General features: G+C 33.0%; 1 protein-coding gene across 1 annotated transcript; it reads left to right on the top strand.

Moving 5' to 3' along the window:
- The first annotated feature begins 9,711 nt into the window (after nucleotides 1-9,711).
- On the top strand, nucleotides 9,712-15,834 carry LOC120263510 (probable aquaporin SIP2-1). The gene is made up of 3 exons (XM_039271443.1): nucleotides 9,712-10,095; nucleotides 14,990-15,168; nucleotides 15,349-15,834. The coding sequence occupies exons 1-2, from the start codon at nucleotides 9,817-9,819 to the stop codon at nucleotides 15,161-15,163; spliced, it is 453 nt and encodes a 150-aa protein (XP_039127377.1). The 5' UTR covers nucleotides 9,712-9,816; the 3' UTR covers nucleotides 15,164-15,168; nucleotides 15,349-15,834.
- The last annotated feature ends 29 nt before the right edge of the window (nucleotides 15,835-15,863 follow it).

Here is a 15,863-nt window from a genome sequence, read left to right as displayed (position 1 = left end):
CTTGAAATCCAAGAACTATTTCAAAAGCACGTAAGTCAAAATAATCAAGTTGATCACTTGATGATGTAGGAGAGTCATGCTTGATAATGTCAAAATCCCAAAAGAATGACAAATGAAACTCTGAAATTTCAAGACATAACTAAGTCAAAGACCAAAAAAGTTCCACGAGACTTGAAGACGTCATAGACATGAAATGTTGAAGTCTTCAAAATGTTAACGTTAAAGGAGATTGAGTTCATGGCTCACAAATATAGATAAAACACAACTTGAGATCCAAGTAATATTTTAAGATGTAAAACCAAAACTACAAGAAAGGTCATAGTTAACAAGTCAAAGAATATTTATTCAAGTGCAAATTTTTATGGGCAAGTAGGAAGAAACTAGAGAATCATAGTCCCTTCCTATGAAGTTGAAAAGGCTCAAAGTTATGAAAAAATTTAGGAAAAAAAAGGTTCACAGTCTTACTACCTCTAATCAAATCCATATATTTATATATCTAATGAGATTAATAAAAATTGAATTTTATTTTGTCTGCATACCTGTCATTTATGCTTGTTCTTAATTAGGGGGTTCAACATGATATTGTCTCGGGTATTTACTTGCCCCTAATAAAAGTAATGAACCAACAATCACTTAAAAACTTAGATAATTAAAATTTGATGTGTGATCATATTTCCAAAAGAAAAAAAATTTGATTGCAATCAATTATTTTTAACTGATCCACCCTAACAAAGGCTCGGGGAAAACAAATGACCCCACAACTTTAATCATTTTTATGCAATTATAAAGAAACCCATGTAATTGGGGAAATAAAATATATAAAAAATTAAAAAATGATATAAGAGCACATAATTTGAAAACTTATAATTATTATTTCTTTCAATCTTAATTTTAATATGGAATAATAATAATTATACTCAACACATTTGAGTGGAATTACGTATTTATGGTTAATTAGTGGGAAGTTGATTTTTGATTTACTTTGAACTTACTTCGAACTCCGGTAATGAACTCCGGTGATTGATTTACAAGCTAGAAAACAAAATGAAGTAAAGGTTAGGGTTGGAAGTGTATGGATGGAACAGTTATTGGACTTGATGATTTATTGATAGCAAAGCTTTGGATCTCACTCAGTATTAGATGTGAGTCATTACAAACACACAAAGGCTCCTTATATAGACAAGGAGGGGCCCTGTTTAAGGCTCAAGGTTGCTTAATGATAAGTGCTTGTGTATTAGTAATACGAAGTATTCTTTTCTTTTGTTGAGCATTACTTTTATTAGGTTTAGCTCTAATACATGTGTATTTGTGTTACTTTAGTGCATGTAGGGTTATGTAGCCAAATATGTAAGAAAGAAGCAAATGTAGATCATGAATGCACTATTTGATGAAATCTTGGAAGGAACAAATGCGAAGACACAAGTTGGACTCAAAGATACGAGAATGTGTGCCAACATCCATGTATTCAAGCAATTACAATGAGTTGGAGGGGCACGAAGGCAGCTACATTTGCGTATCCCGACTTGTGCAATGATATCAAGATCTTCACCAATGAGGCTTTTTATTGAAGAAGCGAAGCGATCTATGGCATAAACATGTGTCCGTTTATCTTACCTTGATGAAAAGTGTGAATCGGGAGGTTTTTTTTTGGCAGGGTACTGTAGTAGATAATGTAGTAAATCATTGTAGCAGTTACTGTTCATAGGCCGCAGAAAATCAAAACTCCAGAGAATCCACACGCTCGTGTGGAATTTCCACAGGGGCGTGTGGATGCCCGATTCCAGCCTATTTAAAGCAACGATTCAGCCCGATTTCAGCATCCTTCTTTCCATCTTTTCTCCAACTCTTGAGAGGCTTGCAGCTAGGGTTTAGAGAGGTATTGACAAGGCTTTTGGAGTGGTTCTACGGCTTCGACACCATGTTTCTCTTGGAAACATACTTATTGGGGGAGTTTTCATCAACACTGATCTGGCGAGGTGTGCCCTAGGCTTGACGTGGGGACCTTTGGAGAGGACGAGACTACTCCACAAGACCATCGACAAGACTACCGAGGGGGTTTTCCTATCGATTATTTGTTTTTACTTTTGATTTTACTATTGATTGTATCTTACTCCATGGAGAGATAAACCCCTAGTGGGTACTTGGATTTGTGAACCTTAGGATGTATTTGTTTCATTAATCTTTTATTATGCTTTCTTTAATTGATGTTTTAATTGAGTTCCAATCTTGAATGCTTGTTGAATGATTTCTCCCTTAGAGTGACACTAGGGTTGAGAGTTCACATTGGTAATCTTTGTAAGTGAGTGACACACCAAGAGGGTTAGACAAAGCTAGATTGGAGAGGGTCGAGAGGGTGAGTCGAGAGATAGTGGAGCGTCCCCTTTCCCCTCCGGTGTGATTTATCCTACCTCCATTTCCTAGAGTTCTTTACAGTCACAATAGAGTGAAGTACTAAGAGAGGAACTCCTCTGGGGCTTAGTTGCGCGAGCAACAGAGTGAAGCGTTGAAGTAATTCTTAGTATTTAGGGCTTAATTGTGACTAGGTGCCTTTCGCCTGGACCAAAGGGTTAGGTCTACATATAGGAATAGGGTTTATCACTTGGAATCCCTAGAGCATCTTGCAACTTTGCACAGTGTGAGGTGTTGAGACTAATCGATTTCTCCATCGGGCATAGTGCAAAGTTAGTCACGGTTGACCTTAGGTTTGGGACCGTGTATCTTAGGATGTCCACAACTCATTGAGCATTAGTTAGGAAGCATAATAGTTGGTTTTGCACTTGAAGCGATAATCCTAGGCGGAACATTATTCGAGTACCCCACTTCTTATCGATTGTCTTTCCCCTCATTTATTTGTGCCTCTCTTTCTTATTTCTTTTATTTTGTCTACATTACATCTTATCAACACAATCATTGTTTCATCTTTGCTTGGTTAAGAAGCAATCTTGGTGTTTTTATTCCCTACTCCCTATAGATACGATACCCACTCATCTGGGATTTATTATTTTGACAAACCCGTGCACTTGCGGGTCACGCACAAGGGGTGTGTCACTTAAGAAAGAAACAACCAAGTGGCCGACACAAACTTGATTGACATAATAGGGAGGACATATGTTCTCCACTATCTACAGTACTACTACAGTCTTCTAAGAGATTGGCAATGTTTAATTCTTCAGACTGAGTAAAAGGTGATTGTTTCAGAGTCATAAAACAATGGCAAAACAAAATAATGAAGATAGTATGTTAATATTAGGTACAGTTCACCCCCAGAAATGTCCTGAATTAATAGACAGATGGGAATCATGTTATAAATGCACTAGAAAGAATACTCATATATTAGACTCAATAGGAACAACAAATTTTTATTGAAAATCTTTTAGAAACCACTTCTAGAGACTTATTAAATAGTTAGAAAATTAATTATGCTGAGGAATATCGGTACATGGTACAGATGGTTAATAATCTTTATAATGTAACAGGACAAATTAGACAAATTATATTAGGAACCAATCCATCTAGAGGACATGCTTTACTACAAGATATGGCGGCTAGAGACATAGAAAGACTCCAGATTAATAATTTTGGTGAAATAGTACAAGTTATTCAAGCATATATCATTTTAACAACTAAAACAGGAAGAGCATTTACAAATAATTAATTAACTAAGAGATGGTTTAATAAACTTCTTAAACCATTAGGAGATATAATTCTTAAAATTGGATAGATAGAGGACATTAAAAATTTAACTAGAATAGGACCAGCAATAATGTTTACTTTCAATTATTTAAAAGATAAATGCATAAAAGCTGAAGCTAATAGACAAATATCAAAATTACAATTATTGTAGTAAAATTTATCTACCAGCTCTTAATAAGGAATACAAAAAAGGACTTAAAAGAAGCCAATATTTTAAAAAACGAAGACCTAAACCTAATCATGTAAAAAATTCAAAACACATAAACACCAGGAAAATGTATATATTATTTATGTGGTGTAGAAGGACACTATGCTAGAGAATATAAGAATACACAAGTTAAAAAAAAAAAAAGATTAAATATGTACCAAAACCAAGAAATTAATTATGAAATAGACATTGTAAGCCTTGATAGTAATGATAATGAAAATGATAGTGATGTGTGTAGCATATATGATGGAAATGAGGGACCAAATTTTTTCTCTGAAGATTTAATAGACTTCAATTATATAAGATGACTAAGCAAACCTATAATCGAGTTATAAATCCTAAATATTTATTTGAACAGTATCATCATGTAGAAGACTTTGAAAAATGCACACATGAGTTTGAAACTTTTAAAATAAATTTTTAGTCAAAATGTGATAAATGTTATAGATTTCATATAATAAGGCATAGAGTAACTTGTAAGAATTGTAAATTATCTTTATGTAGGAAATCCATTTTATATCTTTATAATTTTAATTTTAAAGAACAAAAGATAGAAAGACCAAATGATGTACCAAATAAAGATAAGGAAATACTAGAACAACTATTATAAAGATAAAAACTTTAGAAGAGGAAGTTATTAAGTTACAAGAAGAACTAAAAAAATATACAAAAATATAAGAGATAAAGGAAAAGGTATAATAATACAGGAAGAATAACTAGTAAATACCAATATTCCCAATGACTAGAAAAAAGAAGAAGAGATCAAATTGAGAAAATCCAGTAGAATTAGGACAAATGATTAAAGATTTAAAAGAATTCAAAGATAACATAATATTAAAGTATTCTCTTTCTTCCTCTAGAAATAGAATAGTTGATTCACTACAAAGAACAATAGATCTTATTACAAAAAGAAAAATAAGTATGAATGGGGAAGCTAATAAAAGTAAGGAGAAGAAATTAACAATTTCCGAAAAAATAACAAAAATGGAAAAAGAAATAGAACAAATACAAGCCACTTTGAGACAATTAGAAGTAGATAATTACTTAAAGCAGTAAGAACCCATGGCTTTTCCGTCTACGATGATAGGAATGGAGATTGCACAACCAACAGGATCTTCAGTATTCTTATCACTATGGGGGTCATGCAACCTGAACCTTACACATAGTTTGTCCATATGCATTAGAGAAAACTATGATTACAAAATCGGCAGGTTCATATGTGTTTTCTTTAATTATGGAAACTATGTAAACAAGTCCATTATAATAATACACGACAAAGGATAATAAAAAGCTGTGACTACAAAACCAATAGGTACATATGTGTCTCTTGTTATAGTGAAAACTTGACTATCTTTAAAACCAATAGTATGCAAATTAGATAGTTTCATAATTATAACTAACAAGTTTATTATTTTATGCAGAGATGGCAAGAAAAAGTTTTTACAACAACAAATACCCTTTTGAACCACAATTAAATCTCCCTATATTTCCACTAAATTCAACTCTGAGATTTAGAACCCAGACATATTTAAACCTACAACAACATGTCATAATAGACAACCTTTGGGCCAATCGACATGAACCAAAAAATCTCATCCCTTTACTACACACTTAAACCAAATTATTCCACCAGACCAATGAAAAATCCCAACATTCCCCACTTCCACTATTATTAGAAAACCCCAGTATTAACTTTTCCTTAAAACCCCAAACCCTAGACTATATGGTTGCTAAAAAAAAGAATCAAAACCCTAGAAACTAAAATTGTTCTAAAACTAAAGAAGTAATGAAGATTAAAGTTCAGTTGAAGGAAATTACTGAAGAAGCATAAGAAATGAAGCAAGTAATTATAGAAGAAAAAAGACAAAAAATAGAAATTTGGAATTATTTCCAGAAACTATTGCAGAAGTCAATCAAATCATATACAAAAAAGTGATATCACCCCAATACCAGCAATTCATCTCTAAACAAGATGTACTGAGACAGTTGGCAAAAGAAGAAGCATTTCTTATAGGATTTGTAATAGTAGGAAACGTATTCAAAGAACTATCACATAAAGATGGATTTCCTATAGGATTTGCCATTGTAAAGAAGGATTCACAGTATTAAAATACTAATTAGACATGTCTCAATGGAGAGATTAGGAAATCAAAGGCGTCCAGATGAAAGCTATAAATCTTCTTAGACATGGGTATATGGCCAGAATAATTTTAACCAATCCAGAGCAAGCAAACTTTTTAAATGACTATTGGCAACTAATCCATCTTCTTCACAAATTCTTGAAAGCTCTTAGGCCACATTTGGATGGGTATGTTAATTTGGAATTAAATTCTATCCCTCCCTGTTATGATGAAGGTTATCCTGGTGATCCAAGACATCATTGTTAGGATTATGCCCTCGAATGCCAATGAGGATACTTATATTAGGGTATTTCATTTGTATTATACATTCTTATTATTATTAATAGGTATTTATTTTGATGTTCATATAAATCTTGTAATGACATTTTAATTAGTTTTGAACATTATAGTCTTTGTGTATTAAGTTAAACCTTCTACTCTTTATGGGATAAGGAGGAGAGCACTAAAAGGGTTTAGTATTTATACACTTAAATAGTTCGTACATCAAAGAATCTTTAATTGGACGTTAAAGATTCGTAAGGATTTGCATGACATATACTTTGACAAAGAGTGCTAGTTGAACACTATAGAATAGTGGGAGCATATGTCATAAATACATCACTAGGATTGGTGTATGCGGACATAACTCACAACAATCCAATCACATGGCTTTTACTCTTTGACAGTCTATGATTGGAATTATTGGTTATGATCATATGAGTGAACCTTAGACCTAAGGTATCATAATCACAATGTGCTTGTGACGTCTAGTCTGTTACTAGAGTCATTAGGCTCAGTTTCCTTTTGGTAGGGCCGAACTCGAAGTACGGCTATATCGGGCAAGTAGTAGTTGTGAGTGATCACAAAAAAAAAGAAATTCATTCTCTCGGAAGTAAACGAGTTAGTATCTTATGTGATTATAAGTATGTGAGATTAGAAGACCTTGGTCAAGGCAGTCAAACTAATCATGTGGGACATGAAGAGTAGTTTGGTAATCTTATTCTAATATGGTTATTAGCATACGATCGAGTTTAATGAGTTTGACAATTACCATGCCTCTTACTCGGTTGGGATATAAGAATGAAAGGTTTATACACATATGGTAATCATAATCAGAAGGTTCGTAATGATCTACTTATTCGTGTTCAATTGGGCTACGACATGGAGCTATAGGACTAGCTAGATGCCATCCACGTCCTTTGGTATCCTCCCATTGTCAATCAAAACGAACCTAGGGAGTCATGCTTAAAGGGATAAAGAATTACTCTCACTTTGACTATAGGGGTAAAATTATCAATTTAAAATTTTACTTCATGGGATGAGTGAAATTGTAAATTGGTCTAGGGTTTTTGTCTTAAATTTAAATTTTGATTAAATTCGATGGAGTCAAATAGTTAATCAAAATTATAAGGACTTAAAGACAAAAGTGATTTTAGTTACATTAGGACTCATATTTCTAATTGAAATTCAATGATAATGTTTATCATGTTATGAAGGTTTATATTTTGAATAGAACTTCATAATAAAATAATATTTATCATGTTTTATAAACTCTCTATAAATATGACTCCTCCCTAACCTTAGATGGTATCAATTGATTCTTGGTGAGAAAAATCCCCAAGCTCTCTCCCCCTCTCTAACCCTAGCCACTGTTTGGAGAAGAAGAGGAGATTGTTTCTCAATTTCGGCGTGTGATCTAAAGGCATGGGACTTTCGTTTGGCGCTAGGAGATCTACGACAATCCGAGAGACAAATTCGGCACATCAAAGGAAAGGTTCTCAAATATTCAGAGGTAATTTTCTAAACCTTTCAACTAGAACAAGGTGTTCATTAAAACAATTAGATCATATCACAAATTTATTCTTGCTTCAGCATGCCTTTGATGATGTTATTTAATTTTGTGATATAACTAACAATCATATTAAGATAACTCTTCTTCACCATCATAAGCCTGACTAAGAAAAGATAACTCCTATCATACTAGAAGATGCGATTATCCCAAGAGATGTCAAACAACTGATGAAACTATGGAGAGCGTGTGCAATCTCTACTAATTGGAAAAGGGCAGGTCCTAATATTGTTGATAATTAGAGTTGCCAAATGGTGCTAGAAACAAAAATAATGAAGGCATACGTAGATCAATGCATGTTCCCATGTATTGATCGTTTCCAAACTTAATTTAACAAATGTCAACCATTGAATATCACATGAAGAGGATCTATGCATGGGCAAGAGAATACAGATTTGGAGACTATTCTAGGGTAAGCATACCCTCTGAAGAATTGATGTTACCAAGCCTGGAAGAATCTCTAGAAGGCCTAGATGACATCGTTGAGCAAAATTTAGACAATATGATGGAAGGATAAGAAGTAACTCATAAAAATCAACGGTTCTAATCCTTATGACTCTGAAACAATCACCTTTCACTTAATATGAAGAAATAAACATTGGTATTCTCTTGGAAGACTAAATCAATATTTGTTTTTTTTTAAGTATGAAAAATAGGCGCACTATTTATTTTTTAATGTGCAAAATAGGCTTGTAAAGAATAAGTCCCTGTACAGTCACTATAGCAGTACTATAGATACTGAAGCATATATATCCTCCTTATCATGTCAATCAAGCCTATGTCTGCCACTTGGTTGCTTCTTTCCTAAGCAACCTTGAGCCTTATCCAAGCCCCTTCCTTGTCTATAGAAAAGCCCTTAGTGTGTTTGTAAGGACTCACAACTAATACCGAGTGAGATCCAAAGCTTTGCTATCAATAAATCATCTAGTTTAATAACTCTTCCATTTATACACTTCCAACTCTAACCTTTACTTTAATTTATTCTCTAGCTTGTAAATCCATCGCTAGAGTTTATTGCCGGAGTTCAAAGTAAGTTCAAAGGCACTTGTTCTCGTAATAATGTTCACGCATTGCTTACTAAGAGGGCCTCGGTGTACACACGATAGGTTCTCATCATCTACGTGTTAGGGTGCCCCACATGTTAAATTTTTAGGGGTCATTAAGTTACTGTAACCGATGCACCTCCCTTCAGACATGTCCTTTTGACGACGCTTGTTGTATAAAAAATAAAATAAAATAAAATAAAAAATAAGAAATTTATTGAGCATTGAAGATATATATATATATATATATATATATATTATTTTTTTATATGCTATGGCTTCTAATGTAAAACCTATACTTTGTTTGGGGCAAAAGTAAAAGAGGGTTTTGAAGATAAATTCTTAGGGGTCATTAAGATACTAACATTATTACCAAAATATCCTTTGAGTTTTAAATATTATATTATAATAAATAATGAATAAATAAATAAATTCTAACTAATAACCTCAATTAAGTATTGTTAGAAAAATAATTAAGTGATATAAAAAAATTCTAAATAAATATTTTTAAATCTTTTATACAACTCCATATATATATAAGTAAATATAAATAAAAAAATATTTTCATCCAATAAAATTATAACAAACGATTCTGCTGGATCTCCGTAGATGAAAAAGGAGAGAAAGCTATAATTTTTTTTATTTTATTTTTACTCCCAAAATATAAAAATAATATTAATTATTACAAAATTATTATAAGGATATTTGTGTTCATAAAATTATCACTGTTTTTTTAATTCTCCGTTTACCTTCTAAACCCTCATCCCCTCCCTCAACCCTCCTCTTTTTGTAGGAACAAGGATTGAAGAACCCTTGCCTCCAAATTTCCCCAAGGAAGGCCTGAATCCCAGCGAGACTTTTCTCCGGCCTCAGTGAAGTGGCCAATGAAGGGGAGTGGCACCAATGGAGCTGCAGCTCGTGCTTTCCGATCTCTTGATCTCTCTCCTATGGGTTTGGTCTGGTTCTATCCTTCGCTACTTTGCCTACACCTTCTTCGGACTAGGGATGCACACCGGGATCGGCCTTCTCAAGCTTATTCTCGCTGTTCTGTATATCTCCTTCTCTTGGCTCGGCAAGGCCACCAATGGTGGAGCTTACAACCCTCTCATGGTTCTCTGTCATGCTATTTCTGGGAGTTTCTCTGGGTTTCTATTCGTCATCTTTGTGAGGATCCCTGCTCAGGTTTGATCTCTCTCTTTTTTTTTGTTGTTGTGGATTTTGTTGCTTGTTTTGATGTTGTGATTTTGTTTTATGTTTGCAAGTCAGGGAATGTATGAGATGAGAAATGTTTCTTGTTCCTCGTTGATGCTTGTTTTGATCTCTGTTTGGTGGGTGTGTTGTTTGTTTTGATGTCGTGTTGGTTTGTGACTGTAAATGAGGAAATGGATTTGATTGGTCTGTTGCTTGTTGCACTTGAATCATGCAAATTTTCTTCTTTTTTTTTACTGGAAAATAAGGCAAGTTATTTTCTTCTCCATCTCTATGAGATTCTCATACCATGTTTGATCTCTTTCTTGAGGATTTGTTGTTTGTTTTGTTGTTGTGTTTGTTTGTGACTGTAAATGGGGGAATGAATATGATAAGTGTTTCTTACTTGTATTTCAATCATCCAAACTTTGAATTTTGTTTGAAGACATGATCAAGAGCTTTCCTTGTGAGTTAACCCTGTTTCAGTGAATGCGCCATGCTCCATTATAGGGTGGTATGCTAAACCATTGTGTAGTTCTTTGCTGAAGAGTTGTTTCTTGTGCTGCCTTTCAGCTGAGCTGGTTCTTTTATAAAAGAGCAGTTCAAGGGCTTGGACCTTATTGCTGATTTTGTAGACTTGACATGTACATTTATGCTGAAAATCATCTCCACAACGTTTTTCTCCATATTGTTCGCTTCTTTTTGCATTTTTTTCAACCTAGACCTTTTGAACAAAACCCTAGTTTGGCATCAGCATTCCATAAGTTATTGGAAGCATTCTGTGGATATTTTTTTTTTGCTATTACAAGTTTGTCCAATTTGTTTCTATCCATCAAATAGTTAGATCCATTAGATAGAAAGGATCCTCATCCTCTTGATATAGGAATAGAGACAGCAATGGTAGTTCTCTTAGATGCATCAGTACAAAGTCGAGACACACTTGAGAGTGGAGACTTTTATAGACCATCTTTTACAGTTACTAATGATTTTGTATTTTGTGGGAACATTTAACTTTTGGAATTGGAAACTTAGACCATCGTCAGAGGTGCTAGGCATCACATAGGCATTCGCTTGAGTGATGTGAAGGCTATTTCCAAAAAAAAAAAATTAAAAAAAAAAATTGAAAACAACATTGAAATTGCATAAGATTGAACTTTAATTAATATAATAATCATTTACTAAACATTGAAGACCCAAAATCAAACATAAACATAAAACCACAAAGACAATCTGAACTTTTCAAGTTTAGTATACAAGACCTAATTTAGAATCTTTCTCAATTAAACTTACTTATCTATCACGTGAAATCTCTCAAGTTTCCCTCTGTTTCTTTTGAAGTTTTTCGTTTTTTATTTTTTAATCTTTTTCTTTGTTTTGCTTAGCAAGTAACATTAAACTCTCCTAAAAAACTTCTCTATATTCTTCTTCTTGCCTTAATTTTGTTTTGAAAAAGTAAAAAACCTCTCTCCTCTTAATTATTACACATTTCAAATATAATTATTTATAGCGTTATTCTCTCCTAAAAAGTCTCTATATATATCTCTTGTTGCCTTAATTGTGTTTTGAAAAAATAGAAAAACTCTCTCTTCTTAATTATTACACTTTCCAAGTATAATTATTTATATTTCCTTTATAAACATATATTTATTACTATGTAATATAACTTTCTAAAAAGCATTAAAAATCTGTAAAAAAAAGGAGAAAACTAAAAAAAACAATGTTTTTCTATTTTTTTGCCTGCGCCTGGGTTGAGGTACTCGCCTAGAGGGTTATGAGACGCTATAACCTTGCATCACCTCGCTTGGGCGCCTAGACGAGCGCTTTTGTGCTTTTAATAGCACTGCTTCTAAGAAAGATAGCTTGAATAAGATATTTCATTTCACTAGATTTAAATACCAAACTTTCTATTCTTAAACAGAACCTGTAGGCTGTTAGACTTACTTGTAAAGTCCTGTCTGATCTTTTCAGGCACTATTTAATGAGCTTTTTAGATGAATCCTTGTTTTAATATATTAATCATTGTTCATTCATGCAACTATTTTAAAAAAATAAAAGGATTTCGGAACAGACGAGGTCTTTTTTTTTGTTTTTTGAATAAGGAAAGTACACATTATGTAGTGTGGCAAATGAAATAAAACGAACCTTAAATATATATATATATATATATATAATTGTGGGCTCAACTTCACATTGCCTGGACTTGTCTTTGTGTTGAATTCTAAATTATCTGTAAATTTTGGGGATAGAATTGATGTCATAACTGTAATATTTTCTTTGATACTTGAGGGTGGGTTTCTACCTTTCAATCTGTAATATATTAATTAGCATTTCATCTAATAAATGAAATTTTCTGAATTGCATCCTAATATATTTATACAAGGTTTGGCTGACCAAAAGACAATTAGTTTGACTGAACATCTCATTATTCTTGATTTTTAGAGTTGTAGTTATGAATACGCGTCCCCATTTATTTTTGTCTATGGTTTTGCTTTTCAGGTCATTGGATCCACTATGGGGGTTGGGTTAACTAAAATCACCTTTCCAGAAGCATACTATGGCCCTCGCTTGAATGTTGATATTCATAAGTGAGCATTAATGGAAGGATTTCTTACACTATTGATTGTGATTCTCTCATTGGGAATAAAGAAAATAAATCCTGAGAATTTGGTTTTAAGAACATGGATTTCAAGCTTGTCCAAAGAAATACTTCATTTTCTAGGTTCAGATTTAACTGGTGGAATTATGAACCCAGCTACAGTAAGTGCTTGATATAATTCACTTGCAACTCAAGCTATTAATTTCATTTCTTTTTTTAAATTAATTTATTATGAAGTTCCTTGCTACATGCCAGGTTTGAAAGTACAAAAACCTCATTTGTTGCATTTCTCTATGGTATGATATTATCATAGTTAGGACCATCAAACAAGCCAAAGTATTTACAGCATCTCAAATTAGGCTTGTATTTTAGCTCACTGAAACTTGTTTGAATAATAAATGGGTTAAACTTGAGCTTAAATATTAGGCTTGATTTTTTAAATAAGCTGAGCTCAAGCACTTGTTTTGAGTACAACTTGATTAGTCAGAATAGATGTTTTTTCATAAATATTATAAATTTATTCATACTTTGAGGTTTAAGTAGCTCATTTTATTGTATATTATGATATTATATTACAATATATATATATATATATATATATATTTCAATCCACTTTGTCATCAAAAGAGTTAGTTTGTGTTTGGTTCTTGTTTGGATTTTTGGTAGTCTTAACTACACTTGGCTTAAAAATCCTCCCCCACCGCACCAAACCCCAACAACTCCCATCACCCCCCACCAAGGTTGAGCCAATATTGGTATCAGGATAAAACAAGTCAAGCTTGAACATAAAATGTTAGGCTTGAGCTTGGTCTCTGCAAAATTAGTTTGTTTATAGCCCTAATAATGGCCGCTTCATTTTACTTTTTAATCTCAATTCTTTCATTATGGTTCTTTAGTGTCTTTTCTCATTTCATAAGCTTACATACTGACTCCATTCGGTTGGCTAGCAAAATCAAGACCAAGATTGCCATGTTTGGCTTCCTATATGCACATATCAAATATATCTCACGCTTAACTCATGACCTTCCAATATGTTAAACTCTATATTCTGCATGACCATTTGGTGTTTGAGACATTAGAAGGCTTTATACGTAAAGAAGGGTAAGTTGCAAAGATAGGTTACTTTCTAGGAAATAAGAGAATACTAAGTATAAAGACAAGATGGTACTCCATGAAGTGCATGACTTAAAAGAAGATTTTGGGATTTACTCTATCCCTATCAAGGATGACAATTTTTTGTGTTTAATGGGTATTCAGCTTAGCAGAACCCATATATATATACACGTTTATATATTTACATATGCCCATATATACATATATATATATTTTTATATATATAATTTGAATTTTATCTTAACGACTGCTATTATTTGAATATTTTTAACAAAGTCTTTAACGCCATTAGTTTGTGGCCATAACTTGAACTTCATTTTTTCTAATTTCCATATTTTCACTTGAAATTTCTTAACTTTCTCAGATTCATTAAACAAATATATCTACTCCAACATATGGCGATACCTTAAGAGGCTTGACTATTTAAATTTTGTTATTTTCTATGTTTTGTATTAATTTAGTCAAAATATCTAATTGTCAATGTTTGAATATCAAGTTATTTAATAAGATTATGATCATCTGAAATAATATATTCAGCTTCTAATGTATGATTGATTTTTTTTTTTATTTACAAAATTTAACAAGTTTGGGATAGGTTTAAGATGGGATGGTTAGAAATTCAGTGATTATAAATAATAGGAGAAGTTTGGGTTGGTTAGGAATTGTGATTTTTGCAGGTACTTATGATGTTGCCATCCCTATCTACATCAAACAAGCCCAAGTTTATGTCTAATTACTGATAAGTTTTTTAGTGGTCATGTTTTCACTCCCTCTTTCCCATTGAAATGTTATGCCACTTCAGATTTACTAATTCATCCTAACATGCTTCATGTGCTTTTTTCCTCGAGAATGATGTGTTTTATTATGTTTAGATAGTGGACAAAAGCTAGGGTGATATATTAATGTTGAGAAAATCACATGCATTCAAGTCCTCTCCATTCAATTTATTAACATAAATGAAAAAGGTATGAAGAAAAATATAATGATTGAAATGCCTGTAGTAATAGCTACTAGTGGTCGCAAGGCATAATAAAATAAATTCCTTCTGGTAATAAGGTAACGTTAACCCTCTATTTTGAGTCTTTTTCTTGTTGTAGTGAAAATGTTTTAGCTTACCAAATATTTGGTTTGTATCCCCATCAAATGATCAAGTGTCCTAACCATATAATTTATTTATAGGCCTTTGGTTGGGCTTGTGTTCAAGGGGACCATACGACCAAGGAGCATTTGCTTGTTTACTGGCTCGCACCAGTTGAGGGCGCTTTGTTAGGAGTATGGGCGTGTAGTTTGTTTGTTGACCTTAAGAAGCACAAGGAACATCATCAAACTAGTTACAAGGTTAAATCAGAGTGAGAAAGGTATATTTTCCAGAATCCAGCCCTTTTTAAGCATTTACATCTTTCATTAAATTGTTTTAAAGTCAACAGCTTAGATCATAGTCACATATGAACGTAAGCATATTTCAGTGTACAATTCCTGAGTTATATATAGACTGTTAATAACTGTGTTGATTGTGGATAAATGCTCTTCTGTCATAGGCAAGGTATTTGGGTTTCATTGTTTGTGGGAACTACCACAGCTGACTTCTGTGGGAAGGATAGCCGGAGTGTTTCTCTCTTGGGCAGTGATCAGAAAGTTGGTGACAGATACTTTTCTAGATCTTTGAGCATGTCCATAAGCACACCAAATGACCAGGCTTAATTCTCAAGCCATCAAAGACAAGATCTCTTGGAAAGACTAGCCATATCATCTTTGATGCGTATGATCTTGTTACTTTGTAATGTAAGTAATTTAATTTATCAACGTTGCTTGGGAGAAAAGTTTAATGTATAGGCCTCGTGGTAAAAAACATGAAATTTGCTGCCTGTTGGAGAAACAAACCAAGTAATGATAAGCTTTGACCAATCATCTTGTGTTTCAGTCGAGTTCGTATTATTTGCTTTAACCATCAGCCGAGCACTTTCCCAATATAACAGACAATTAAAAACAGTTGACAAGTTTTTGGCAAGCATGACGCAAGTAATATAACCAATGATCTGGTAGCGAACAGTAC

The sequence above is a fragment of the Dioscorea cayenensis genome, chromosome 6, assembly GCF_009730915.1.
Source record: "Dioscorea cayenensis subsp. rotundata cultivar TDr96_F1 chromosome 6, TDr96_F1_v2_PseudoChromosome.rev07_lg8_w22 25.fasta, whole genome shotgun sequence".
NCBI lineage: Eukaryota > Viridiplantae > Streptophyta > Magnoliopsida > Dioscoreales > Dioscoreaceae > Dioscorea > Dioscorea cayenensis.
This window is presented reverse-complemented; position numbering and strand designations above follow the sequence as displayed.

Excerpts from the sequence above, each read along its gene's own strand:
- LOC120263510 (XM_039271443.1), top strand. The coding sequence starts at position 9,817 with ATGGAGCTGCAGCTCGTGCTTTCCGATCTCTTGATCTCTCTCCTATGG. Across the intron at positions 10,096-14,989 it reads TTGTGAGGATCCCTGCTCAG|GCCTTTGGTTGGGCTTGTGT; the intron begins GTTTGATCTCTC and ends ATTTATTTATAG.